This window comes from Melanotaenia boesemani, chromosome 3 (assembly GCF_017639745.1).
Source record: "Melanotaenia boesemani isolate fMelBoe1 chromosome 3, fMelBoe1.pri, whole genome shotgun sequence".
NCBI classification, from domain to species: Eukaryota; Metazoa; Chordata; class Actinopteri; order Atheriniformes; family Melanotaeniidae; genus Melanotaenia; species Melanotaenia boesemani.
The window spans coordinates 18,566,650-18,594,436 of NC_055684.1; the positions used below are offsets into that span (position 1 = coordinate 18,566,650).

The window sequence follows — 27,787 nt, forward strand, 5'->3', positions numbered from 1 at the left end:
GAAGGCATTTTTCACACCGTGCTCTGGCAAAGGAACCCACCTTGACACCCACCTCTGACTTGTTCTGGCCTGAGTGACCGTCATCTTAGTCAACTGATGTGACTTTGCAATTGGGCTCCACGAGGCAAAGCTTGACTGGAGTGAATTGATTCACGGGGATTAGGGATTAAGATTTCCCCCTGCCGCTTTGGTGGAGTAAATCTGGGGATTATGATGTCAACAGCCTTTGGCTGCTAGAGAGGAAATTGAATTGCGACGTACAGGAGCACCCATGGCCCAGGATTACAGCATAGTCAGTGAGAAATCGAAGATGAGAGTCCATGTCTGTGCCTTTCTCCTGCTTAGGAAAACCTCCATGAGAAACTGTTTGCTGCCTTTGGAGGAATTACTTAAATAGCAGAACTGACTCTGAATGGTTATGTTGATTGAGGGATAAGAAGATTTTTGTGTCTGGTAATCCCGCTCTGGTCTGGCCTGAGAAGCATCAGGTGGTGAGTACTGTTAAGTGCAACAGGGATCACTTTGATACTGAACATAATGACAGGGATATCCTACTAGTTTTACAACTAAACTCACCATGGAAGAGCACATCTCATCCAAGGCTGATACAACAGTTATTTAAGAAAAAACAGTTTACAGGACATATTTAAGTTTTGACATTCACAGCTAATTTACTGTGTTATTCCCATGTTTATATGTTTGTTTGTCTCTACATAAGCCGACTCCAGCTGTGGCTGCTCCTCCCGCTCCAGCTGCTGTTACGTTCGAAGGACTCTCTAAAACCAACAAGATGAAGGTAAAATGGAGCCAGCTGGGTTTGGTGTTCTTCCTTGTTTTGTCACTGGTGATGACAGGCTGCTTCTTCTGGCAGTATCAACTCCCAAAACTCCTGCCAGGTAAGATTGATGGTATCAGGTGATGAACTATGTTGTGTAAGACTTTTTCCTGTCAAATTCTTTGTTATTTATGTCTTGATTTTCAAAGAGTTTTTGAGAGGTTTTTTTCACTGTCTCAAAAATGACAACCCAGATTTCAAGACTTCAGCAAGTGTCAAAATTAAACAGTGAGGCAAAACAATTGACATTTGACTGGACTGTGAGATGTTTGGAAACTACTACTGAGACTACTAATGCTGATGGTGATGCAATTTAATCATCATACTATGCAAAAGTATGTCATTTATTTGTGCTCTTCCATTTGTGTAGAGTTTGACTTGAGGCAGCTCAGCCAAAATATAACTTAACGAGGTTTAGCCTCACTTAAATCTTTGTTTTACTATTTAATTGTTTAGAACAAAGCAACATGACAGTTGTCCATTTTGTTCATTTAGAAATATGACTTCATCATGTCAAATACAATTTGTTTATTTGAATGTGCACTTGATTGCAAGCCAGTGAATGTTAAGTTCCTTTCTGTTTGTTACACTGAACATTTGTTAATTACAGCTAAAACCATGAATCTTTTTAGCTGAGCTTCTGCATCAGTGCTCTAAACATCAGCTCCCAATGCAATGTGATTAATGAGAAATAATCTAGTTATTTTCAGAATTAGTTAAGATATACATCATATATACTTTAAAATTGTTGATATGATAGTATATGACGGTAGCATAGCTTCTGATCTTGGTGGGGTTGTGTGTGCAACTGGCAGCATCATAACAAGTTCAAGTGCTCGGAGGGAAGTGTCAGCTAAGTCTTGACTTTGTGCACATTGTGTTTGAAGATTAAAGACAGCACTTGAGACTGATGTGTAAAATAAATAACCATAAAATGATTTCTAATTAGGACAGCATCCTATATCCCATCCATACAACTGTGCCAGTGGTACTTTCAATCAAAAGTCGGATTTAAACACGGTGACATGTAATTACAATATACTTTACCAGCCTCTAAGGCTTCACATCTCCACAGATCACACAAACAAAACACTTCATCCTCAAACACAGTTTGTAACAGGAATCTATAAGCAAAGCAGATCTGTGACATACGTGTTCTGATATCTTTTTAACAGCCAAAAAATATTTCATAATATAGAATGGTTATTTAGAAAAATGAAGTAGATTGTGGGGTAATGCTACAAAATTAGCAGCAAGACCAGACTACAAGCTTTTCTAGCATTAAGTTTGGTATCAAACATCCTGTCTGGTTGTATCCTGTAAAATAAACTGTGTATGAACATGCAATAAAGCCAGTTAAACTTCATTTTCCCCATGTTTTGCGCTGTAGATATTATTCTATAGAACATCAGGTGCATGTTACAAAAGCTTCTGTCCCTCGGTTTCTTCTTCCTTTTATTTTACTCCTTTTCTTTCCACATCTTATCCCTCACCCAGATGAAGAGATGGGTCGAAATGCCAAATCAGAGATGATGTGTCCCCGCTTCCCCGAGCCTCTCCCTCTGGAGCATCCTATTCCCAGTCTCAAAGAAGCACTGGAAAAGGTGAGACAGGTTTATTGAGCACAAAACAATCTGCATACATTTTTCTATCATTCCCACTCAAGAACAAGTAAATTTACAGGCTGGCTGGTAATCCATGACACCAAATGTTATTTCATTTGACAGAAGGAGATTAAAGACAGAGTAGATGGAAGGGCAGGGGGGAATAAACAGTCCATCCCAGCAAAAGCTTGTTTTTCTGCACCAAAGAAGAACCATTTTAGCATCTGAATCTGAGGCTCCAGAGCAGACTATATGCTCATCAACAGTGAGGGTATAACTGAGTATAACAACAGGAATAAATCAATGTCAGCACCACATTTGTATATTTAAAACTGAGCATCAGTTTGCTGGTTCACTTTTACATTTTATTTTGCATCCTCTCAAAAGACCTTCTCTAATCTCTGCAGCCACCAAACAATCAAAATCCTGACCTGTAAATGACAGTGAAGGCTTGTCTTGTGCTGATCTCCTCCTTGTGAATATTTTGAAAAAAAGTCTTCATTTTGTTATTTACCTGATAACATTAATGTTATTTTTAACATATCAAATGTTGACTTAGACATTTCATGAAAAAATTTGAGCTAGAATTTGTCTTGAATTTGATGACCGCAACACATCTCAAAAGAAGTGGCACAGGGTCATGTTTCATACTGTGTTAGATCCCCCTCTTCTATTAACAACAGTTATGTCAACTCCTCAGTCATGTCGGGTAACTGAGGAGACCAGTTGTTGCACTTCTGCAAGAAGAGTGATGTCCCATTTTAGTCCAACATAGGACTTTAGTTGCTTAAGATTTCTGTGTTATCTTTCATATTTTGAATTTAATGGTGTGCCAAATGTTTTTATTCAGAAATATTTGGATGTCAGCCAGGCTAATTTAGCGCCCATTCCCTTCTTCTAAGAAGTCATGCTGATGTAATAGATGCAGTGTGTGGTTTAGCTTTGTCTTGCTAAAATGTCTTACCTAAAAAATCATTGTCTGGATGAAAGCTCATGTTTCTGTAAAACCTGTATGTACCTTTTAGCACTGATGGCGGCTTTCCAGACGAGCAAGTTGCCAGCTCTGTAGGCAATAGTGAACCCAAAAATTGAAAGAGATGAAGGCGTTTTATCTGTTAACTAGCAACAGGCTGGATGGTCTGTTTCCTCTGAAGCACAGAGAATATGATATTTTCTAATCCTGTAGTTTAAACAGAATGTTTTGACTATGTAAATTCAATTAAAGTGCAAATATTTCTGAGCTGATCATTTTTACTTTTTTTTTTCTTGCAGGTAGATGTTTTGCTCCGGCAGAGTATGAACCCCATTAGCCTTCCTGCCTTGTCTGCCATCGTAATCCTAAATGACACCATTTTGTGGACCGGCAACTTTGGAAAGAGGAATGCCAGTGACCCCCTCTCAGGACCACCAAATGAGTACACGATTTATAGGTTGGTACTGCACAGACAGCCATCTAACAGATTTTAACCTTCATTTCATAGATGGACCGGCAACTCAATACATAGCTGCTATTCAGTGAGTTATTTCTACTTTAACATGTACAACACCAGAATCAGAAATTTAGACAGAATGGAAAGTACAAATTTATGAAAGAAAATATGAACACTGATCTTCACTGTCACTTTTACTTTTGTTTTTTTGCATTTGACTGTATATTCTCATTGCCTGTATTAACCCAAGAGATTTTATCCACTTCATTTCACTTCTTAATATATATTTGATTTTCCATTTTCAGGCATGCAAAAAAAGTTGGGAAAAGGGCAATTTAGGGTTTGCAAAGTGGATAACTAAATAAATAGATAGATGAGTGGAATTTTATTTCAGATGGATAAACTCAACAGATTGTAATCACAATGCATATAAAAGCAGGCTGTACGAACGGCTGAATCTTTGAGCTGCAAAGTTAGTAAACAAATGTGTGGAAAAAAACAATAAAATCTTCACAAGCAATTTTCTTCAAAGATGTATTGAAATAAATTTCCTGAAATGCAAAGCAGGCAAGGGGAACATTCCTAAACTGGGCAACCATCTGGAAAAAACTTTGGCATGCACTACAATATTGAGATATTGTAAAAAAAGAAAAAAAAAGCCACTAAAACCTTTAATGTCAAAAAATAAGAAAGCCTTGTATCAACCTTGTTCAGACAATGTGTCGACTCATCTGGACTTTGCAGCATCTGGGTGGATGATCACATGGTGGAAATGTACTCATCAAACCAATCAGTATTCCCCGTTTTTTTAAGGAATGGACACCATGTTCTGTACCAGTGGTTTTTTTAAACTGAGGGTCGCATGAAAATTTCAGCGGGTGACCAGATAACGCCTAAAAATATATAGCCTACATTTATAAATTAAAAAAAAAAAAAATGGCAATTTTTTTTTATCTGGCATTTTAAAATTAAAGCATTAACTATAAGATCAATCTTTGAAATTAGCACATTGAGTTTTTTTTAACACATTAACTCAAACAACAAAGTTAGTACACATGCCATATTAAAAAGCTGAATTCGAAATTATCTCTTCGAAAGACGCTGATTTGGGGCATGCAGGTGCTTTGTCACAGCAGTTAACCACCAAAAAGCACTTTATCCTCCTTTTTATGAAGATTCTGTTTTCCAGCCTTACATTTAGAAGATGGCTGCAAGATGACCCATTTGATACATCGCACAATTAATCACTAAGTCGTCGCATGAGGGTGGGAATCACTCATACTAATGTAAGAGTGCGGGCGCGAGTGTGACGTAAAAGGAATGCGACGTGGGTGTTGCTTAAAAAAAAAAAAAGGGGAAAAATGTAATGAATAAAACGGAGTGTGTTGCCCATCTCCAAACTGGTGTATGTTCTGAGTTTTTGTCCATAAAAGAGTGACTCTAGACGCCCGTACACCTCGCAACGCTACATTGGTGGCAGCGGTAACCGGAGTGAGTCCTGGCTTTTGGAGCAGTTTCTCTTTTGACAATTGCTGAACTTTCTAGTCGGTCCTGCTAGCCGGCTAGCTGTACACGTGTGGATTGGAGCGGCATGTTTAGAGTGAAGCGCGACAGTACGGACTGGGACATGGACGAGGATTATTTCGGAGGTACTGCTACATGGACTGATGGCGTGAGTGGCCTGAGAGTTGAGCTCCCGCCGCCGTTTCGTGGAGACGGTGAGAGACCGTTTGCTACGTGGGTGAAGCAATTTGAAGCCGCGGTCCGTGCCCAGACGAGGGGGACTAGAGGCGGGAAGTACGCTGCTGTCTTGGGGAATCTGCTACCTACGAGGCTGGATGGCGCGGCTTTCCTGTTGTGGGACAGTCTGCCGCCGGATGTCCAATGTGACTATGAACGAGTGAAAGAGAGGTTGAAGGACGCCTTCGGTCAAAAACAGTTCCTCTTATACTTCCAGACATGCATATCTGCACGTCCCCGTCAGCCGGAAGAGAGTTTGGAGGTCTATGCAGCTGACATCTCCAGGCTCGTGGCTGAGGCTTTTCCTGACTATGACAGAGCTGCCAGGGATGGTGAGACTTTTAGACGTTTTCTTGCTGGGCTCGACCCTGCCCTCCAGGCTAAGTGCCACGAGCAGGGGGCGACTGACGTGGAGGAGGCATTGACTATAGCGGGCCGCTGTGAACGGGCCAGGCAGGCTCTGAAGGCTGGGTTGCCCTTCTCTAACCCACATCCTGCTGTTGTGGCCGCCCTCAATCCAGCGCTGCCTAGTGTCGTGGACTGTAATGCTGACGCCACGGAGAAGCTTGTGCACGCAGTGGAGAGACTCACCTCACGGATGGACACTTTACAAACTGAGGTGAGGGATTTGAGAGCACAAGCCCGTGGGACTGAGTGTGGTGGTCGTGGCTCCCCTTTTCCTGGGACTCATCAGCGGAGCCCGGGGGAGCGCAGAGAGCAACGGCGTGCCTGTCACTGCGATTGTGGTGGGTTTGGATGCAGGTCCGCCTTCAGAGACTTCCGGACGGATGTCCACGCGAGAGGCCGGTCCCCACAACGCAGGCTTCAGGGCGGATACGGCGACGCAGAATGGTCTCCACGAGAACGGGGCACCCGCGACACCGCTGCTGGCTTCTCGCCACGCCGGCTGGATGGCGAGGATCCTAGGGGGCCATTCTTTGCGGAGGAACGTCAGCCGCGGCGGGGAGTGAGGTTTCTATCTCCCTCCCGCCGATCCCCATCACCATCCTCACACAGACAGGAGCAGGGAAACTTCCAGTAGCTGGCATCGAGACCCGGATGCCAGTGTCTCCACCACAGGGTCACAATGACAACTCTGCGGTGACTCAAGACCCACAGAGGGACTGTTCGGTGGGTGAGTCCCAGGCCACAGCCTATGTTAAAGGACTGGTAGAGAGCATTGATGTGACTGTGTTGATTGACTCTGGCTCTAATGTTTCTTTGATTTCTGAGGAGTTCAGAATGTCCGTTCCGGCTTTACGTAAACGTGTTTTGAATACACAGTATATGTATGCACGTGCAGTGAATGGACAGTTACTGGACACGTTAGGTACTGTGGTCCTTCCCATACAGTTGGGGGGCAGGTCTTATGAGCAAACTGTACATGTTGTGCGGGGGGCCACACAGACTATTTTGCTGGGTTTTGATTTCATGCGGCAGACGCATGCAGTTTTGGATGTGGGTCGTGGGCTCCTCTGCATTGGTGATGTTAACATTCCTCTCTTGCAGGTTACAGATTTTATTCCAAAATGTTGTAACATCTCTATGTCTACTGATGCTACTGTTCCGCCCTTCAGTGAAATGATTGTCCCTGTTCAGGTGGAGCCCTCCCGTAGCGCGGGCCCAATTATTGACTCGTACCTGGGCTATTTAGAGCCTGAGGTGCGTGACAGCATGGGCCTGGTGGTTGCACGCACCGTAGCACCAGTGAGGAATGGATGCACTGTGGCACGGCTGCTCAACCCAACCAACCGGGAGCTGCAACTGCGCCCGGGCTCTCACCTGGGTGTATTTCATCATGTGAATGAATGTGACATACTTACTCCTGCCGAGACTTTTGGCTCTTCACGAGTGGATGCCCCCTTACCTGATGTGACCGATTGTCCACTGTCTGATGATCAGAGGCAGCAGCTGCAAGCCTTGCTGGGGAAGCATCAGGGGGTGTTCAGCCCGGCGCGGGGTGGAACAGGCAACCCCGCTCTGACCAAACACCACATTCAAACTGGTGGACATCACCCAATAAAGCAACGGGCCTACCGCACTTCCCCCGACAAGCGGAGGGAAATAAACAGGCAGGTCCAGCGCCTTTTGGGGGATGGCATTATTGAGGAGAGCTGCAGCCCTTGGTCCTCTCCTGTGGTTCTTGTGAGGAAGAAGGATAACACATGGAGATTTTGTGTGGACTATAGGGGTCTTAATGCTGTGACAATAAAGGACTCCCACCCGCTGCCGCGGGTTGATGATACACTGGACGCCCTAGCAGGGGCCACCTGGTTCAGCACCCTGGACTTTTCCGACGGTTACTGGCAGGTGGAGGTGGCGCCAGAGGACCGCGAAAAGACTGCGTTCACCACTGGGCAGGGCCTCTACCAGTTCAGATCCATGCCCATGGGGCTCACAAATGCGCCGGCGACATTCCAGCGGGTTATGGAGCTGGTGTTAAAGGGGCTGCCATGGCACATCTGCATGGTATATCTTGACGATATACTGATTTACAGCAGGTCATTCGGGGACCATCTTTCAGCTCTGGGGGAGGTCTTCACCCGAATTGGAGCAGCGGGGCTGCGGCTGAATGCCAGGAAGTGCCACCTGGCCCGTGACCATGTGGTGTTCCTTGGGCACATCATCTCTGCTGAGGGGCTTCGCCCGGACCCCAAAAACACAAGCAAGGTCAAGTCATGGCCTATGCCAAGGTCTGCTACTGAGGTGCGTGCCTTCCTGGGTCTCTGTTCCTACTATAGAAGGTTTGTAAGGAGTTTTGCCCAGCGAGCAGCCCCCCTCAGTTACCTCACAGGCAAGGACGTTCCATTTCAGTGGACTGCAGATTGCCAGGGGGCGTTTGAGTCCCTGCGGGATGCCCTCTGTGCAGAACCCATTATGGGTCACCCAGACTTCACCCACCCTTTCATGCTATACACCGACGCTTCCCAGGTGGCTGTGGGGGCAGTGTTGGCACAGGATGTTGGTGGTCTGGAAAGGGTGGTGGCTTATGCCAGTCATTCCCTCACAGCGGCTGAACGACGATGGTCTACGTATGACAGGGAGCTGTGGGCGATAGTGTGGGCTGTTCGTCATTTCCGACACTATCTGGGTCTTCGCCCATTCACCATTGTTACTGATCACCGGCCGTTGTTGGGCCTACGGCGGCTTCCCATTGACAATGACAGAACGGGGCGCCGCAGCCGCTGGGCCCTGGAACTGGACCCTTATGACTGGGTGATTGTGCACAAGAGTGGGAATCAACACACGAACGCGGATGCTCTTTCACGCAGACCCGACCACGGAGCAGAGTTGGTGGACGATCATGCCCCTGCTGCTGCTCGTGCTCTTGTGCACACAGGTACCCAAACAGGTATAGACAGTTGCCCCAGCACCGTGTGCGCCATAGAGACTCCCACCCCCACCCCAGCCCCTGCAGCGGATCGGAGTTCAGGCCCCGGCCCCCAAGCGTGTGTAGACCGGGCCTTGCTCTATACTCTGTCACACAATGGCTCCAGTGTCAGGGAGCTCCAGCAGAGTGACACTGACATTGGACAGGTGTTGGCCTGGCTGGAGGAGGGTCAGAGACCCCCAAGGTGGAGGTTAAGGGATGCTGGTCGGGGTTTGAGGAGACTTTGGCATGAGTTTCCCCGGCTGGTCTTCGTTGACGGGCTGTTGTGCAGGGTTGTTGGGCTGTTGGATGTGGGGCAAACTACGCAGGTTGTGGTTCCTGCTGTCCTGGTTCCTGAGGTCCTCAGACATCTGCACGGCACACCTTTGACGGCTCATCTTGCTTTTGACCGGGTCTTGGCTCGTGCAAGGGGCGTGTGTTATTGGCCGACCATGCACAGTGATGTCAAAGCTTGGTGTGATCGGTGTTATGCCTGTCAACGGAGGAAGTCCCCGGTGCCTCGACATCATGCCCCTATGAGGACCTCGCAGGCAGAGAGGCCCTTCCAACGTGTTGCAGCCGACATACTTGAGTTGCCGGTCACTTCAAAGGGCAACAGGTATGTTTTAGTTGTGGAGGACTATTTCACAAAGTTTGTTAACCTGTATGCCATCACTGACCAAAAAGCCACCACAGTTGCTGAGTGTCTCTTTCAGGGGTATATCCTGGAGCATGGTGTGATGGAGACGCTGCACACAGACATGGGCAGACAGTTTGAGTCAGATGTGGTGAAACATTTGTGTGGGAAGCTGGGTGTGAAAAAGACTCATACCACACCATACAACCCTAAGTCTGATGGTATGGTGGAAAGATTTAACAGAACACTTGTTGACCAGTTGGCTAAAACGCTTTTGTCTTGTGAGGGGGAGTGGGACTCTTTCCTGTCACAGGTTGCTTTTGCCTACAACACCAGTGTGCACTCCAGCACTGGGTTCACACCATACTTCCTCACACATGGCAGGGAGGCCCGGACACCGGTGGATGTGGTGCTGGGGCCTCTGGTGCATGGTGGGCCTGTGGATGGGTCCCCCGAGGATTTTGCTTGTTCCCTCCTCGGGCGCCTAGACACTGCTTTCCGGCAGACGAGAGACAACAACATTGGGGCAAGCAGACGGCAAAAGGCTTACTATGACACCAAGTCGAGGCACGAACCTTATGAGATCGGGGACCTGGTGTGGTTAAATGACCCCACGGAGAGCCGTCGTAAACTGGCCCCCCACTGGAAGGGACCTTACTTGGTGCAACAACGGCTGGACAGGGATGACGAGGTTGGGGTCACTTATCAGCTTAGTAGCCCATTTGGGGAGGAGGCCCCTCTGCAGACCGTCCATTATGATAGGCTGCGGCGCTACAATCTGCCTGTCTCTTTTCATTTGGGTGGCCTGTCTGGTAGCCCCCTCTCCCCTTCCCCGCCTGCTGCTCTACAGGGGCAGGCTGCCATGCCCAGTGGCCCTGTGGGTGTTTCTCCCTTTGGTGAGCGCATGGACTGTGATGCTCGTCCTGGTTCGGGTGTTAGTGATTCCCCTGAACAGGCTGTTGCCCTGCCGCGGTTCTCCCGGGTTGGGAGGTCCTCACGGCCCCCTGGCCGCTTTAAGGACTATATCATGGAGTGACTATACATGTTCGTTGGCTCCTTGTGTGTTCTGTAAGGAGGGGCGTGTTTTTATGTTTGCACTTCTTTGGTTGTGTGTTAGGCTGTGTTTTGCAGTTTATTGTTTGGTTGCCTTGTGCCGTGTTTAGGCTGTATGTGTTGTGCTTCCTTGTGTGTTGTGAAATGGGGACATTTCTTTGTGTAAGGGAGGACGCATGTAAGAGTGCGGGCGCGAGTGTGACGTAAAAGGAATGCGACGTGGGTGTTGCTTAAAAAAAAAAAAAGGGGAAAAATGTAATGAATAAAACGGAGTGTGTTGCCCATCTCCAAACTGGTGTATGTTCTGAGTTTTTGTCCATAAAAGAGTGACTCTAGACGCCCGTACACCTCGCAACGCTACACTAATGCATCTTATCTGGGAGTTGTGGCTCAAAATGTTTGAAAGCCACTAGTCTAAACTTAGACTGAAAGGAGCATTCAGCAGCAAGTCCAAAAGGCAGGGTCCGTATAAGGAGTTGTGTCACTCTTTGTTAAACGTAATTTAAATCTCTGTGAAAGCAACATTAATGCAGAAAAGTGAGACTTTCATGCAGTATATCCCTCAAGAGGATGTTTTTTGTTTTTTTTACCAGGGACATCAATGTATTTTTCAACAAAATAATATTAGATCACATATTGTAAACATAATATTGACACAACTGAGGAAGAAGAGGGTGAGAGCACTGGGCTCAGCTAACAGTTTTGGGCTTTAGAGAATGTGTGGAGAATGTTGAAACAACGAGACTGCAATGACTACTCTGCACAGTTTAAATGTTTGAAGCAGGAATGAGATAACATAATATCACATTTGCATAATTGCTGGTAATCCTCAAGCTAGAATGTTTTGAGTGTTGTGACAATGAACAGCAACATTATAGATCAGTAAAAACTTTTTCATTATAGCTTCTATTTTTGGAGTGTGTTGCAGGCCTGAAATTCCAAAATGGATGTACTGTATATTAACGCAATTAAACAGTTGATAAGAAAAAAAACTTGAATTATTTTGCATGTGAGCTGCAATTCCTCCCCCCTCCCTCCATTTTAGCTTATTTTTGTATATGCCATGATTTACACCTTTCTCTAATTTTGGGTTTTATATAGGCCAAGAAAATCTGATAAAAGCTGTACCTCCTCAAACGTCACAGCTCTCTTGTTGTGAGGACTTTTTGTTCTAAATATTAAGATTCAGGCAAAATACTGATGGATTTTCTAAAACTTTACATATCGTATTTTCAGTCACTTAGGACATTATACAATAGTGTTAATAGGCTTATTCATATGTTTAAGATTGCATTACTTACTTGTAAAAAAAAAAATACTCCCACAAAGATATGCTAAAAATCTATTAGAAATTAATTTAATGTCCTCATTAAATTTAAAGATAGTTCCATTTCAACTAGAAACTGGTTTGATGTCCAAATTAGAGTTTTAGGTCAGTTTAATGAGGACATAGGCCATCTTCTCTATCCACAGGGCACCAATCAAGTGACACAAAAAAAACTGGCTCTCCTCACAGTATTCTCCAACACTTGGTGAAACATAGTACACATTAAGCTTTTAGAAAACATCCAAAAGTTGGAACTTTAAAGATTTTTAGTACCTCCAGGCAAAATGTGTGTGTGCTCTGGTTCAGTCACAGCCTTTCCTAACAGGATGGATGTCCTCTATTTAAAACTTTTTTTTTTTTTTTTTTTTTTTTTTTGCCCCACCAGTGTTTTTGTCTCTGCTGGCAGTTTTGTTTCATGTGTAAAGATATAGTCAGTGTTATTCCTGTGAGTTGGAAACCTTTGCAATTTCATTGCAGTTTTTGTTGCAATGACAATAATGTTCTCTTCTATTCTTTGTTCAAAACATTACATATACTGAGGATTAAATTACAAATTTTCCAACTACTATAAACCTCCGCCTTTTCATAAATATTTGTCTATGTTCAACACTAATTGTAGCTATTAACATATCATTTGGTATGACATAGTAAAATCAACACAAAAGTAAAAGAAAATTTCCTCTCAACTGTATTTGCATTCAAACCAAAATGAAAATATCATCAACATATTAATTTGGCATTCTCCTGAGATAATAAGATGTTAATTTAAAATTTGCAATTAGTTCAAACTCCACTGATGACAATATATATGTTCAACCAACATGATGAAGTGATGTATAACTAGACCCTTTTATAAACAAAGATTTTACATCCTGTAAATGTATTTCAACTTGGTTCAACTTGTTTTTTGTGAGCCTGACCTCTTTCCTATTTATCCTGTCAGACATAGATAAAGAGAGATGTGGAGGGAAAAAACACACATTAATGGAAGAAAACAGAATAACAAAATCAAAAAGAGTTTGACTTCTATTGTGCCAAAGTAAAAAACAATCACATCTTCCTCTTATCTGTCTTTCAGAATTGCCAGCCTTTCCAAAATTTTCCCGACGCTGATGCTGTACAAACTGTGGGAGGATGGGAAGATCAGCTCCTTAGATGACCCCTTGGAAAAATATGTGGAGAATTTCACCATAAAAAACCCTCTGGGGAAGACACGAGACTCTGAACTGAAATATGTGACAGATGGCCTGATATTTCTAGACAGCGGGGAGGTTCAGATTCGTTCATCTTCAGTCACCCTGCGGAGAATGGCTAGCCAACTTTCAGGTACACAGATCTAGCAGAAAAAATTAACGACTTGAGACATGATACTGCAGAAAGACTGTATTTTACCATACTAAAAGAGCAAACTGCTGTAATATAAGACAAAAATCTGAGCTCTAATTTATTTATTGAACAGCACTGTACAGAATGTGCTTCAGCTGTATACTTTGGTTGGTAGTATTATATGAAAATATATTGCCCTAATTAGATAAATTTTTAAAACCACAAATGGAAAATGTATATATTTATGTTTTAATGATGTATCTGTTAGACATAAACAGTCGATACATAAGCTGACTTAAAGTGAGTCGTGGTATGTACAGCCACTAAACTTCCTTGGAGCAAAGATGAAGCAATCTGCTATCTCTTTAAAATTTAATGAAAAAAAGCATGTGTTTATCTGTTGCTTTCAGGTTTAATGCTTCAGTTTGTGTGAAATGAAAGAACGAGGAAAAAATACCTGAAGCAGGGAGAATAATAGATCTTCAAATTTTCTCCTCATAACTGAGTTTGTGATGAAGGTTTCAGGGCTGAACATAATTATCGTGTTCAGAAAACTGAATTCGTCACAAACCAGTGAAGTGCTGTTACCCGAGAGTGTTATAAACACTGCTCTGAAATTACAAGTGAAAGAGGAAGCACAGCGAAAAAGTGGGGATGATTGATTCATACAAAATGCCACTTACATTCATTAAATTTATTCATATTACTGTGGGTTGATCCAGGTCTGCCCAGGAGGCTCCGGGCCACAAATCTGCTATGGAAAGGAAAAACACAATCTGCAATTAATCTGCTGCAAGATGATGTTCTAGTTGCAGATCCAGGCACCAAGTAAGACTCATTTATGTGCAAATGATGGCTTAATTATTTAAGTATTATTTATTATGATACTGGCATTTTAGGACAGGACACTGTGCCCTCATTCTCATTTTTATTAAATATATTACATGATCATGAGTCACAAAGCACCAGAATCAATTGCTTTTACCTTTAGAGGTTAAATGTCAGCTATAATTGATACTAATCGTGCTGACTATGCTGTACTGTGACATATTAAATTTTTTGTAAAATATGACCTTCAGCTGCTGTATGTGATGGAAATCTAACACATATGTTCTGATAGCTCAGTTCACTTCATAAGCTTCTTGTCCAGATGTTTGATGTGATCCAACTTGCAAAGTACAGTGGCTTCTTTTTCTCAATTTTCTAAGCATCCCTGATCTCCTTACTTTGTTTCCTTTCAGGTGTCACTACAGTAACCTTGCCTTCTCTCTGCTCGCTCATGTGATGGCAGAGCGAGTGGTTGGAACTGATTACCAGCGATGGGTCATGGAAAACATTTTAGACCGGCTGGGGATGGAAGACACAGGCTTTGACCTGACCCCTGGGTTACAAAGTCAGATGGCCGTGGGGGTGTACTCCAATGGTAAACCAGCTCCACTCTATGACCTTGGCTGGTACAGACCATCCGGTCAGATGTTCTCCACATCTGCAGACTTGGCTAAGCTCGCCATGATGCTGTTGGGTGCATATCACCGCAAACTGCTGGAGCCAGACTCCTTGAAAATAATGCTGACTCCACTCTTCAGATGTGATAAGGACTATTTTGCAAACCGTACAGGGACACCATGGGAGGTGAATGAACTGATGGGCTACGAGATGGTGCGAAAAGATGGTGATCTGGATGGCTACTCCGCCACGTTCTCCCTGATTCCCAGACTTAGGCTCGGCCTGGTGTTGCTCATGGCAGGCAGCAGGTCTCAGAAACAGGATGTGGTCACAAAGGCATATAGCTACATTGTTCCAGCCATTGAGAAAGCCTTCAGAGAAGCCAAGAAGGTCCTCGCTGCGCCTCCAAGTCCAGATCCTTATATCGGCTTTTTCACCTACAGCAACATCACATTCTATGAGATCAAAGTGGGGCCAGATGGAGTTCTGATCATGCAGCAGTTTGGCCCTCAGATTGAAGAGCTGATCCCAGAGAAGTACAGGACAATAAAGCTTAACTACCTGGTTGAACGAGTGTTCAGAGTTGTGTTTGAAAAAGAATACCCTTGTGTTTTGCGGGTGGGTACAGCCTCAGTGTCCCTGGAAGCCCAAGATGGCCAGTTATTTAACTTCTACTTATTTAATAAGCAGGGTTTGTCCCCTGGCTTTGATGCACCAGGACTTAACACATACAATGTAGTAAGAATAGCACGCAGACCTACTTTCTCCAGCTGAGCTGCAGCTTAGCTGTTGCCTAAAGATTAATGGTACAACTTTGAGTACTGTGAGAGACTGAAAGCAATAAGGAAGCTGTGAACACTGAAATGTTGGGATTACTCATTTTATAACAGACTGAAGAGCGTCTTTGACTGAGAACAGAAAAAACATGTACAGAAAATAAATGAATTTCTCTGCTCAGTGACATGCATGAATGTCCTCCTGACACTACTCCTTCATACCTCTGAGCTGAACATTCACATTGTGGTGATCCAGTGCTCTTTATTCTTCCTGTCTTCATTTAAACCACTGTCATTGTCCTCATCTCTGTTGTTGACTTTTTCTTCAGACAAAAGAGCTGTGAGTCATGTACTTTAAAATGTATGTGCATTTTATTCTTAGTTCTGAATCTATGATAAAAAAAAAAAGTGCACAAAACATAAGGCTTATATATTTTCGGCTTTCATGGGGCAAATGAAAAAACATTCTCACATGACTTTGCTTGTGGTAGACAAAAAGATAAATCAATAAGCCTTGTTGCAGTTTTAAAGCTCCTAATTTAAAAACAGCAACTATGCACTCAGATGTGACAAAGAGCATTGATTCAGAATCCATAACAAGTGGCTACCTCTTACTATAAAATGACTACAAAACTACACAGCTGGTGAAGGAAAATGTCACATTCAGGTAAACAAAGGCAACCTTTATAATGGAGAGGTTGGTTTGAAAATGTTTAGCCTCTAGTGAAATATCACAGTAAGTTAAAGGTTGTGCTCACGGCTGGTGGGAATAACAAAAAAATTATATTAAGTGATAGATTTTGAGATATCCAATCGGGGTTCATGCAGCCTTCAGAAAAGAAGTCACAGATGGAGATGGAAAATCTCTTAAACCCTATGATAAAATTAAGTTTCTTAAGACAGCTTTCTTGCTTACAAACATAATTGGATGTGGACACATCCAGGGGCCATAATTGTGGTTTGTAGTCACAGTAACTAACTTAATTGTAAATTACCCTCTTATAGTTCCGAGTGTTCATACAAACTTGTGAAATTTCTAAGCAAACCTTTCCTGTTTTCTTCTTTTCTACAGTTTATTTTACATTGGTTGTATGTCCTCTTTCCTAATTTGATAGTTTCAGCAGCATGGTAGTAATGTTAGTGTCGCTATTTATCTAAAAATGTCATGGTGAGTTAAACATCACAATCTGCAATATTTAACAGAAATTAAACTTACTGTGACATGTCAAACACTTAATAGTCAGGAATAGTTTGGGTTTTTTTCCCTTTAATTGTAATACTAATTTTGATCATGATTATTTGCTTCAGATGCTGTCCCAGACTGTGCTAACTGTATATATAAATAAGCATGGCCTGAGAAACTTCAATAGGAATGTCACTAAGTGTTTCTATAACCGTGCAAATTTACCTTTTTGCACATTTCTGTTGTTTGTCTACGTTGTTTGCACATTTGTCCAAGTTTTGCATTTTGTGCCACGAAGCGAGTGCTGCAAAGACGTCACTTCCTTTGGGACTCACAGGACCTCAGTCCATCCTCAGTCCTGACTTGGATAATCAATCTTATACTTTTGGCAAAGAGCTGCATTCCCCTTGGAATTTTGAGTAATTTCCATCCATCTTCATGGGTAATGGGTGAAGTTAATAGCATTGTAATCTCTATTTTGACATCTTTTTTTTAGAGTTTGACTGCCAAATATATTGGGTTGAGTACTGCTTTTTGCCCCACTGTTGTGCATCCCCTCCTGTGATGACGTTGCACAGAAACCTATCTATAATCAAAGGCTCAACACATAAATCAAAAGGCATTAACTTAAGTCAAACATTCAATAGCTATGCAGGGATAAGTCAATATTTATTTGTTTACCTATTTAAAGTGAGCCATTGCACAGTAGCCATAGTTAGTTTGCATTACTGCAATCACAGTAAACAACAGTTTACCAGCCATTCAGATCACGCAGATCATTGCTGGCCATGCAACAACAGACAAAAGAACGATTACAAGAAGATCACAGTACAGCATTACATTCTTTGTTTACACTGAAACACAGAGAAATACGTGGATTAATTTTGCTGCTCAACAACACATTGATTTTCAAACAAGAGCAAAAATAATCAAGTATAACATGTCAGTCAGATTATATTTCATTGTTCCACTTTCCCACTGGATTGACCCCCCCCCCCCCAAAGTATACAGCACTTACAGAATAAGACAGCAGGTGGAAAATGTAGGCACTGTCATTGATAGCGACAGACAAAACAAAGTCAAATTTTACACACAAACGTTTAATAATAGCATGATTATGTAGAAGAAAGCAATTCAACATCATGGAGAATAAAATTCACTGCCCATACAGGAATAACACGAAATTATTATTGATATTGTTGTCTGTCCATTAATTGTGACCTTGGAGCCGGAGCTGAGAGTAGCTAAGTAGCTGGGAGTAGCTGCCCAATAAAAATATCTTTTTAAACTTTACCTTTCACCTAAAATTAGTATTTTTCTATTGATGTTTTTTGTGTCTTTTTTTATTAGGGTGGGTGGGGAATGATTGGAGTGGGCTTGTATGACATAATATTTTCGAGAATAATGGTGGAATTCTGATCCATGCTAACAGACACTCAGAACTGAGGGGCACATATGAGCAGATTTTTGTTGTATAAAACTATTTATATTTAAATTATTTTTTAATGATTCTGCATCACTTTTGCATCAGAAAGGTATTATTTAGTCAAACAATATATGTCCATATCGCTTTGCCTCATTGAATACACAGTTGCCCAACATATCCTACCACTGATTCCCTCAGTTCATCAGACTGCTTGTTGCTGGGCATTACTTTGGCAAAGATTTAAAAGTTTTGGTAAGTAATGAAGCTTTTTCAGGCTTTTCGCTTATTTATTTGAGGATTAGACCTGCAGAATTGTGAGTCAAAGCTGATTAGCAGCAGGATACATTTGTAGCCACCATGCATGCGTTGATGCTAAGCAATACACACTTCCTTCAAACACAGCAACAAAGTTAAAAGTCAGATGCAAAAGTGGTGTTATGTAAAAATTACAATTCAACTTCCTCAAACCATGCTGAAAGTTTCAAAGTTTGCTTTTGTAGATGGCAAATATTTGCTCTTCTGGTAAACCACTCTGATTAGCTCCTTGCTCCTAGCTTAGGATATCAGAATTCCTTACTGACTCAAAGCTTTGGCACTGACTTAAGTATAATGCAGGTAAAACCCCATTATAATAAAAAAAAATAAACATTTTAGTTGTACAGTAAAACCAAGAAGATACACTGAAAGTTTATAATATAAGCATAATGAGATACAATGTGTTCACAAGAAAGCTGAATACATGAAGGTATAATCAGCGCTCCAAAAAGACCACGGCTTCCTCATTTCACTTTTTGATGTACCCTGAGCTTTTCTGCCTATCAGTACCAGATTGTCTGGCAGATCTTTGTATGGCTCTTAATCAACTGTATCATTACATTACTTTATACTGCTCACCTTTTTACCTTCCCTTTTCTATCAGCTGTTTGTTTAAAATTCCATATGTCACAATTCAAGTGAACTATTAGCAGAAATGTTATGCAACATTTCAAATTATTTTTTTGATTAGCATTGCAACACATGAAAATAAGAATCAATGTATTTTTAAACCACCTTATGAAGACTTGTTTCTCACCAGTCTGACCCTTTATTATGTCGCACGGGTATTTTTTATCAACTTGCAAAGGGCAAATCATGAAGTGGCTACAGAGCAAGCTTCTACGTTTATTTTACAGCCACTGTGGTTTTTCAACATATGGAAAACTGAAGGGTAAGGTGCAGAGTATGCATTTTGTTGCAGTGTGTAGCTTATGCCACTACATTTCACTAAACCATATAATCTGAACCTCATAGCACCATCACTTTACATTTCTACATTAGAAAATGCTCTTAGGCCATGGCTCAAAGAAGATCTGAAGATAACAAGACATGTTATTATGTACCAAGTCACGTTTTAAGTTTTAATTCGACTTTAAAAAGTTTGGTTTGACTCTCAAAATATGTTGAGCTATCTCAATTTAAAAGTCAATCAGCTGATACAATCTGTCAGCTGTTTCTATTCATTAATTACCCTAATGCATGCATCCACATCTTCTTGTAGATGCTGGTATGCACCTAAAAGAGAGATGGGAGTGATAGTTTGAATAAGACACATCTTGTTGTCTTACCTCCCACAGCGCTGTAAGCATTGCGCTTCCAATTAAGGTATAACTGAGGTAAATGTGGAAAAAAAGCATAGTTAGAAGTGAAGCATTTGTACAACACATGTGAACATGTACATAAAGAGGCTACTGTTTTTTTTTTTTTTTTTCTTATGTTATTTTATTTTTCAATTTAAATTCAGCTTCTGATGGTGTCAGGCTAACTGCTTCCACTAGTAGCAGCAGAAGACTGATATTCAATACAATGTCAGTCTGTTTGTATTAAAGCACATAAACATGTCCCCAAATATCAGTCTATCGTATCAAAGTGACTCTGATTTAGCTGCTTCTTTACTCATTTAAAACATATTTCAGAACACAGAGGTCTTGCAAGTCGTCTCTTTGCACTTGTAAGTGAGGACTGCAGTGTCCATACTTACGTTAGGTGACAGCAAAGGGATGATAGAACTGGACTCCTTACCCTCTGTCAGAGTTCTGGACCTTGAAATAGAGGGCTCCAGCAGAATATTAGGTGGGGAGTCTCTGACAGAGCTGTTGTCTTCCAAGTGAGAGCACACAAGTTCCCGGAAACACTCCCTGAACCGTGTGGAGAGTAGGCTGTAGATGATAGGGTTGACTGCAGAGCTGAGGTAGAAGAAGATGCCCGATAGTAGGTGGACATACTGATAAACGTTGTGCATCAAGTCAGTCCACTGACTGACTGAACTCCACAGGAGCCGCTCGATGTGGAAGGGCGCCCAGCAGACTCCAAACACTCCCACCACAATTGCTGAAGATACAGGCCAGAGAGAGAGCATGCTTATGGACATCCTCATAGCATACACCCCATTGTTAACAATCAAACTGTTTGTTCTGAAACCCTGTGGCTTGTGGTTCTTTTTTATTGGAAAAAAAGCAATTAAGCCATGTGGCACTTTTCCGAAATCTATGAGCAGCCTTACCACAAAGAGATTTTCCTAACGAATCAATTTTAAATGACAGTTTAAGGCTAAAAGAGCTGAGATTATGTACTGATGTTCAACAGAATCCTTTCTGTTCTTTCAGTCCTATTTCTGAGCTTAAAAAAACATGACAATTAATTGCATAAGTCAGTTTAAATTTGCACTTCAGGTTGATTCATACCATATTTAAAGCAAATGGCTCTACAGAATATTAATGCAATGGAAACTCGATCCATTATAAGGACTATGGCAGCCACAATCAAACATCTACATGAAAGCAAACTCGTATTAGAAATGAACTCCCTTAGAAATGATTTAAAAAGCTGGTAATAGATCAAACATGGACGGTCTTATCAGAACTTCAACTTGATGAAAGCTTGTGTTGTCCTGTTGCACTTCTGTTATCACCTGTAAATAGAAACTGAAAAGAAACCAGCTGTAAATGTTTCCCTACATGGAGTGTTTTTAAATTCCTCTGTCAGTACTAGATAATGGTCTACTGGTGTTTTCACTGAAAGAAGCACTGCTGAGTCATGCTGAATTTTGGCTTTTTATCACAATTAACATATAACATTGAAGAGACTTTATTGGTTGGTTTGTTGGAGTTCTTGGGATTTTATCTATTTTATTTTCCACCTTATTAAAACATTTTAGGTTTTGTTTGGTAAAAATCACATTTTGTATTCTATATTGACTTATTCCACCGATAAAGCTATAAGATGTGCTTTTGTGTGTGCATGTGTGTGTGTGTGTGTGTGTGTGTGTGTGTGTGTGTGTGTGTGTGTGTGTGTGTGTGTGTGTGTGTGTAAAACTTTGAGGTGTTCAGTATAATGCAAGAGAAAGTTAGTTTTGAATAAAATTCGTCTGCACTGTTTGAGTTTAACTAAGTGCTGTAATAAAACAACACTATGGCCACCGTTTTGCAATATCCCAAAGAATTTTGAAAGAAAACAAAGGTGATGTAAATTTTACAATGAAAACTATCATCCCCGGACCTCATAAAAATGTGAAGAGCTTGGAATATGCAAATTAGCCCAGCTTCTGTTTCCACCATTAACCCAAGTGCAGCAGCTCACCATGAACACTGCCCAAACAAATGACACTCTGGCTCGAAAATATTGTGATATTCTTATTCATGAATGCAAGGAACATGCATATTTAATACATTAAACCCTAGAATAGCCATACCATCCATTCGGCACATTTTTCTTAATCTTTTTTTCCCCCTTAAAATGAATTTTCCAGCTTAAGGTGCTCTACTGCCACCTGTAGGGAAGAAGCATTTTCTCTAGTTTTATTATAAGTTTCTTTCTAATAATTTTCAAAGGGGGTTGTCATCTTTTTTTAATTACACATTAAAGCTCTGTTTTTTTGCTCCAGTATTTCCAATTTCCCACTTCAATGTTTTTTTGACTTTTGGTGGAAAAGCAATAAAATATCCTGCTCCTGTAATTCTCACAGCTCATGTAATCCTGAAGGATGTTAATTTGTCAAATAAATAATGTTATCGCTGTCTTGAATCTTTTTCCCATATTTTTATAATCTTTTCCAGATTTACAGATGTCATGAAGTGATAGACAAAGTACACCCTGGGCAGTTCTACACGCCATTGTAGGATCCTTCACAGTTTATTGTATGTAAATAATTATGTCTGTGGTGAATACTGAGAGACATGAATGACTGTGGAAAATAACCAGAAACACAGATTTGTAGATCAACATGTCTTTAAAGTTGAAGCTGCCTCAGTAGTTTTGTGTATACTGTATAATATAAAATGATGTAGCAAACAACATTGGTATCAAAATAAATACACTCTCATTTTAATAAAAAAAACAAAAACAAATTAGCCAGAGGTAGATAAAATCTGTTGACTCAAATCAATTTAGTCTTTGTGTTTGTGTGTGTATATATGTGTGTTCATTTAGCTTTATTTCATATTAAGTAAAGAAAAAGTAATAGTTGATTGTTTTTCTATTTTAAGGGGGTAAAAATGATCAATGTTTGTTTGAGTACAACGTAAGGTATTGTAACCAGAAACAAAAAACATTAAGCTTGTTTCTAGAGGAAAATGTTTACCTTCTAACCTCTTTTTAACCTTGTTAAGAGGTCAATACTTTTGCAACCTAAACAATGATCATTTCCAGAACCTAACCAAATAATGAAAACAAAACTGCGGGAAAAAACTTTGTGCCTTTACATTTGAGAAACAACTCCTAACTTTTTTTTTTTTTTTTTACCCTTATTTATCTCAAACACTTTCTTCAAGCTGCAGCTGTTAGTGTTTATCCCTATTTCAGTTTCTAGACCAAATCTTGTCACTGAGTCTTGTCAGCTGTGTTCAAACCCCTGTTTAAACTTTGGTAGCGTCAATCCAAAAATCTGCCATTTTTTTCTTAATGTTAACTGAAATGTTGTCTTTGCACTGTTTTCATTTAAATGCTGGGTTTAAATGACCATCATCTCAACATTGAAAAAACAAACACATCCCTTAAAAACTGTGATACTGCACTCCAATGTGTAGCCTGCAGGCTCACAACTGACATAAGACGGTTTTGTGTAAAATACTGTACTCCCTGTAAGGGTATGGTTGTGCGTCATTTTAAATTTATACCTTTACAGAAAAAAAACATTTTTCACCCCTTGTGGTTTTGGACATGAGAATGTGAAATATGAGGGATATGTGAAATACATATTTAACACATTGCAAACCTGTGGTTTTAAAATATTTTTATGGTAATAACACATTTAACATGTAAAATTTGACCATACAAAATCCCATGGGTTCTATATGTAATCTCATGGGTTTCACATGTGCCTATATGGGTTTCATGTGGCAATTTAAATGGATTTCATGTGTGGTTATGTGTGTTTCACAAGGGAATTTACATGGGGTTGACGTGATTATATAGGTTTTAGATGGGAATTTGCAGGGGTGTCATGTGATTATTACATGGGAATTTACATTGGTTTCATTTGCAGTTGAATGGATTTTACATGGGGAATTAACATGGGTTGCATGTTGTTACCATGAAAATGCTCCAAAACCACAAGTATTGTATCTACAAAATTAATATTTTATGTATTCTACATATATCTCACATGAGCAATGGCACATGGGGTAACATTTCAAACTTTTACATATCAAGTGTATAGTAAGTCTCCAAGAAATATTTTCTCTCTTTATTTTGGTATAGATTGATAGCTAACCTCTACTTTAAAGGACAGAAGCATAAAACTAAAATGCTCAAGAAAGTTTGTGATATTAGGTCTTATTTCTCCTTAACTGTAGATGTGTGTTATTACAAAAATCAATTTTCAGGTAAAAGAAAACACTTATAACACAATATCTTAACCTTTCAAAAGTTATCCTGGACTGTTTTTTTCATTTTTGTTTGTTTTGTCTTTCTATCTGTTCTGATTGACAGTTTTTGTTGTCTGGAAACATAATCAATAAAGCAACAGGTTGTGCTAATACCCAACCTAAGCTTTTCCAACAGACTCTTGTTCACTTATGAGAAGAGCTCTGACAAAAGCACGAATCCAGAAATCAGCTGAGAAAATCCCTGTGAAGCTTTCTACTTGTGTTAGTGACAGAAATCCATTACCGGCAGTAAGACGTTTGTACAGGAAATAAGCTTTCAGAGTGACTCATGGAATTCTATACATGTTGCAATTTTAGCTTATAGAGAAAGGATTTATAAAGACTGAAATGGTCATCTGGAATAAAAGCTCCAATGCAAAGTTGGAAAGAATTAAGAAAGTGATTAATGAATTACAGTAAAGCTTCACACTAAGCTTGATAGACTGTATATCAAAAGGTATAAATCTATATAAAGCCCATCAGAATACAAATGATCCATTCAGAGAATATTGATATTCCATTGCACTTATGTACTCACAAAGCATCTTGATGACTTGTCTTCTGCGCCTGTTCTCCACGCTGATCTTCTTTCTGGTGCTGCTACAGCAATTCTTTCCTAAGTTCCCTCTGGCATGTTGCCTTTCCCTGCTCAAATGAATGCCCATCACTAAGTACAGTATGGTAATAATCATCATTGGAACAAAGTAGAAGAACACAGTTGTGATTTGCATGACTAAGTTATAGATCCATATGGGCTTGAGCACAGCACATATGGCTGACTCCTCCATTCTTTCTGGCAAGTAGAAAATGCCATGCAGTGAGGTGTTGGGGATTGCACAGATCATCGACACCACCCACACAATTGTGATGACACGTTTGGCATGCTGGTTGGTCGACAGGTATCGTGTTTTGAGAGGATGTACAACGGCAATGTACCTCTCCACACTCAGCGCTGTGACGTTGAGGATGGAGGCAAAGCAGACGGTTTCAAAAAGGAAGGTCTTGAAGTAGCAGCCGCCTTCACCGAAGGGAAATGGGTAGTTTTGCCAGAGGTCATAAATCTCTAAGGGCATTCCAAACATAAGCACAAGGAGATCAGACACAGCTAGGCTCACTAGATAAAAGTTGGTAGGGTTTCGCATCTTCTTGTGCTTTGCTATAACTGCACATGTAAGCAGATTTCCAGTCAAACCAGTGAGAAAGATGAGAAGGTAAACTATGGTCACTGGACAAAAGAAGGGAGATCGTTTTGGACCAAGGATTTCAAATAGGTTGACATCAGAGATTTGGTCAATAGTGTAATTCCCTGAGGGATTTGTTGGCAGGCTAGTGTTGTAGAGTGGTGCAGATGAAGCAGAGGCCTGCAAAGCGAGCTCCATGGTACTAAGGAGAGCTGCTGGGATGATGTGAGATGTCAACACATCCTGTACTGGTGTCTGCGTTTGGTGTCTGGACCTGTGAAAAAAAAAGAAAAATGGTAATGAAGAGTAAACTGTAATATAATCAAAATTCTGATGTTGTGATTTTATGTTTTGTTTTATGGCTCAGTTCTGTTGAATTTATTTATTTGTCAAGCATGCTTAAAATGAAAGATTGATTAGCATCATTTGATCTGTTGATTCATGAGCTGATTATTTCCTTGCTTAAGGAATAATAAATAAAGAATAATTAATTATTCTAATTAGAGTCTGTTTTTCTTATTTGAGAAATCCCGAAATGTATTGCTTATTTTTGTCATCGTAATGGTAAGAGAAATCATAAATTATTTGAGAACAAAAGAAACAACAATCATAAAAGAGCCAAGTATTTTTGATACATGAACCGGCAATAACCCGAACACACTATTAATATGTTGCCTGCAGATTTTTATTTATTGTTAAATAGAAGCAATAATAGTTTTTCTTCTTATTATTTTTTTTAATAGACTTGCTTTTGCCCAGATTATGTTATTTTGGGAAACCATCCTCAAGTCAAAAATATTTTTTTTCTTTTTTTTAAATTCATCATATATGATGAAGAAATAGCACTAAAACAGATTTGACTGGCATTGGAATTGCTGTCCTCGGGGTGTACCTTTTACTACCACAATAATGTGATTCAGAGCATTCTCATCAACTGGTGGCTGTAGAGAATAATTGCCATTACCCATGCTTCACTGATATATGCTAATGACTTCTTCTGAAAGGTTAATTATGCTTCTACATCGAACACATCATGTAAGCCCAGACATGTTTAGCAAAAATGAAGTGAACTAGATATCTTTGATAATCCCTACAGAAAATCCTAAATTAAACCCCTTTGATAATTTTATAAAGAACTATGTTCTGTAACTATTACATTTTAGGCAATTAAATCACAAATTCATTTTAATCCACATTCTTCAGTTGGCTGTTTCTATTATTTTGTTTTTGCTTTTTTGCCTTTTTGTTGTTTTGTACTTCAATACTTTGATGCATCAATAAAAATAAATGATAATAAAAACCCAATAATAATTAGTAAATAGACCTCAAAAAGAGAAAATGGCACATTTTAAAACTGATCAAACATTTGCAGTTTTCAACTTTAGCTAAAAATAGAAAATATTGACGAGAAATCCTTACCTTGATGTTGATGTGCTGCAAGTCACCTCTTACACTGCACTATTTCTGCAGTCATGCTTGTAAATGGGGTAAAAGTAGAGCAAATGCGATAAATGAAAGATCATCAGGTAAATTTAAAAGTTGGTTGGTACGCTTTAGGTTGATACAGAGGAAAGGAGAGAGACGAGGGTCCACAGAGGAGGATTTTAACTGCTGCAGCTGCATCCACCTTCAGAGAGATTATCTGCGATGGAAAGAGGGAGAGAGAGAGAGGGAGGCAGAGAGGAGGAGGAGAGAATGAAAAATGAGAAATCATGGGATCACACATTTGCGTAATTTGATTTAAAATTAAGAGGCCATGCAGAGACTTCTGTCTACAAAGAGAAAGATTAGAAAGAAGTTAATACTAAAAAATTGTTGTTTCATTTATTGAATGAAATGACAATGCCGAAAAAATGTTGTTTTATATATATATATATATATGTGTGTGTGTGTGTGTGTGTGTGTGTGTGTGTGTGTGTGTGTGTGTGAAATGTATGTATATAGCACATTAAAAATATAAGAACAGATTCAGTTGCCCAAAGTGCTTCACAATAACAACTGCAACCGAAGTTTGTCAATAGAAACAAAACACAAATAAAATGAATAAACAAATGAAATAAAAATCACGTTTTCACAGCTGGCAGGCTGATGCAGAAACATGCAAATAGGTACAAACAATTTCTCCCTAAGTTATATCAGGATTAAACAGATGTTATCAACAAGTCAATGAAATCAGCTTCACCAATCCAATGTATTTCAGTGAGTGAGTGAGCACTAAACAGGGGTTCAGAGATGTCAGTCCAAACGATCATGTCACATTTTATCCAGCTTTTAATTCACTGAACTGAGCCACATCACAATTCTGCACCAGAGGAGGCGCGATGTAACAAGATCATATGTAAACAACAACCAAAACAATATTAGAACATAATTCTGTTGACTAAGAGAATAAGAGAGCAACAGAACTTCAAAACTGATAGACAAATGCTAACATGTGTAGCATCCACATTTAGCTCTGTAAAGATCACGAGTTGTGTGACACATCACGTCCTCATCGGTGCTTGCAGGTCACTTTAGGACAGTAAACTGTTCATTCTGAAGTCCGACACTGAC

At 40.5% G+C, this 27,787-nt stretch overlaps 2 protein-coding genes across 2 annotated transcripts; one reads left to right on the top strand and one right to left on the bottom strand.

Moving 5' to 3' along the window:
• Nucleotides 1-475: 475 nt before the first annotated feature.
• Nucleotides 476-16,433, top strand: lactbl1b (lactamase, beta-like 1b). The gene is made up of 7 exons (XM_041979152.1): nt 476-491; nt 719-896; nt 2,333-2,439; nt 3,712-3,869; nt 13,075-13,322; nt 14,045-14,150; nt 14,564-16,433. The coding sequence occupies exons 2-7, from the start codon at nt 791-793 to the stop codon at nt 15,540-15,542; spliced, it is 1,704 nt and encodes a 567-aa protein (XP_041835086.1). The 5' UTR covers nt 476-491; nt 719-790; the 3' UTR covers nt 15,543-16,433.
• Nucleotides 16,434-19,914: 3,481 nt separating this feature from the next.
• On the bottom strand, nt 19,915-26,819 carry nmur3 (neuromedin U receptor 3). Its single transcript, XM_041980808.1, has 3 exons — nt 26,654-26,819; nt 24,592-25,508; nt 19,915-20,520 (listed from the first exon to the last, which is right to left on the bottom strand). Exons 2-3 carry the CDS (start codon nt 25,430-25,432, stop codon nt 20,102-20,104), a joined length of 1,260 nt encoding a protein of 419 aa, XP_041836742.1. The 5' UTR covers nt 25,433-25,508; nt 26,654-26,819; the 3' UTR covers nt 19,915-20,101.
• Between the last annotated feature and the right edge of the window lie 968 nt (nt 26,820-27,787).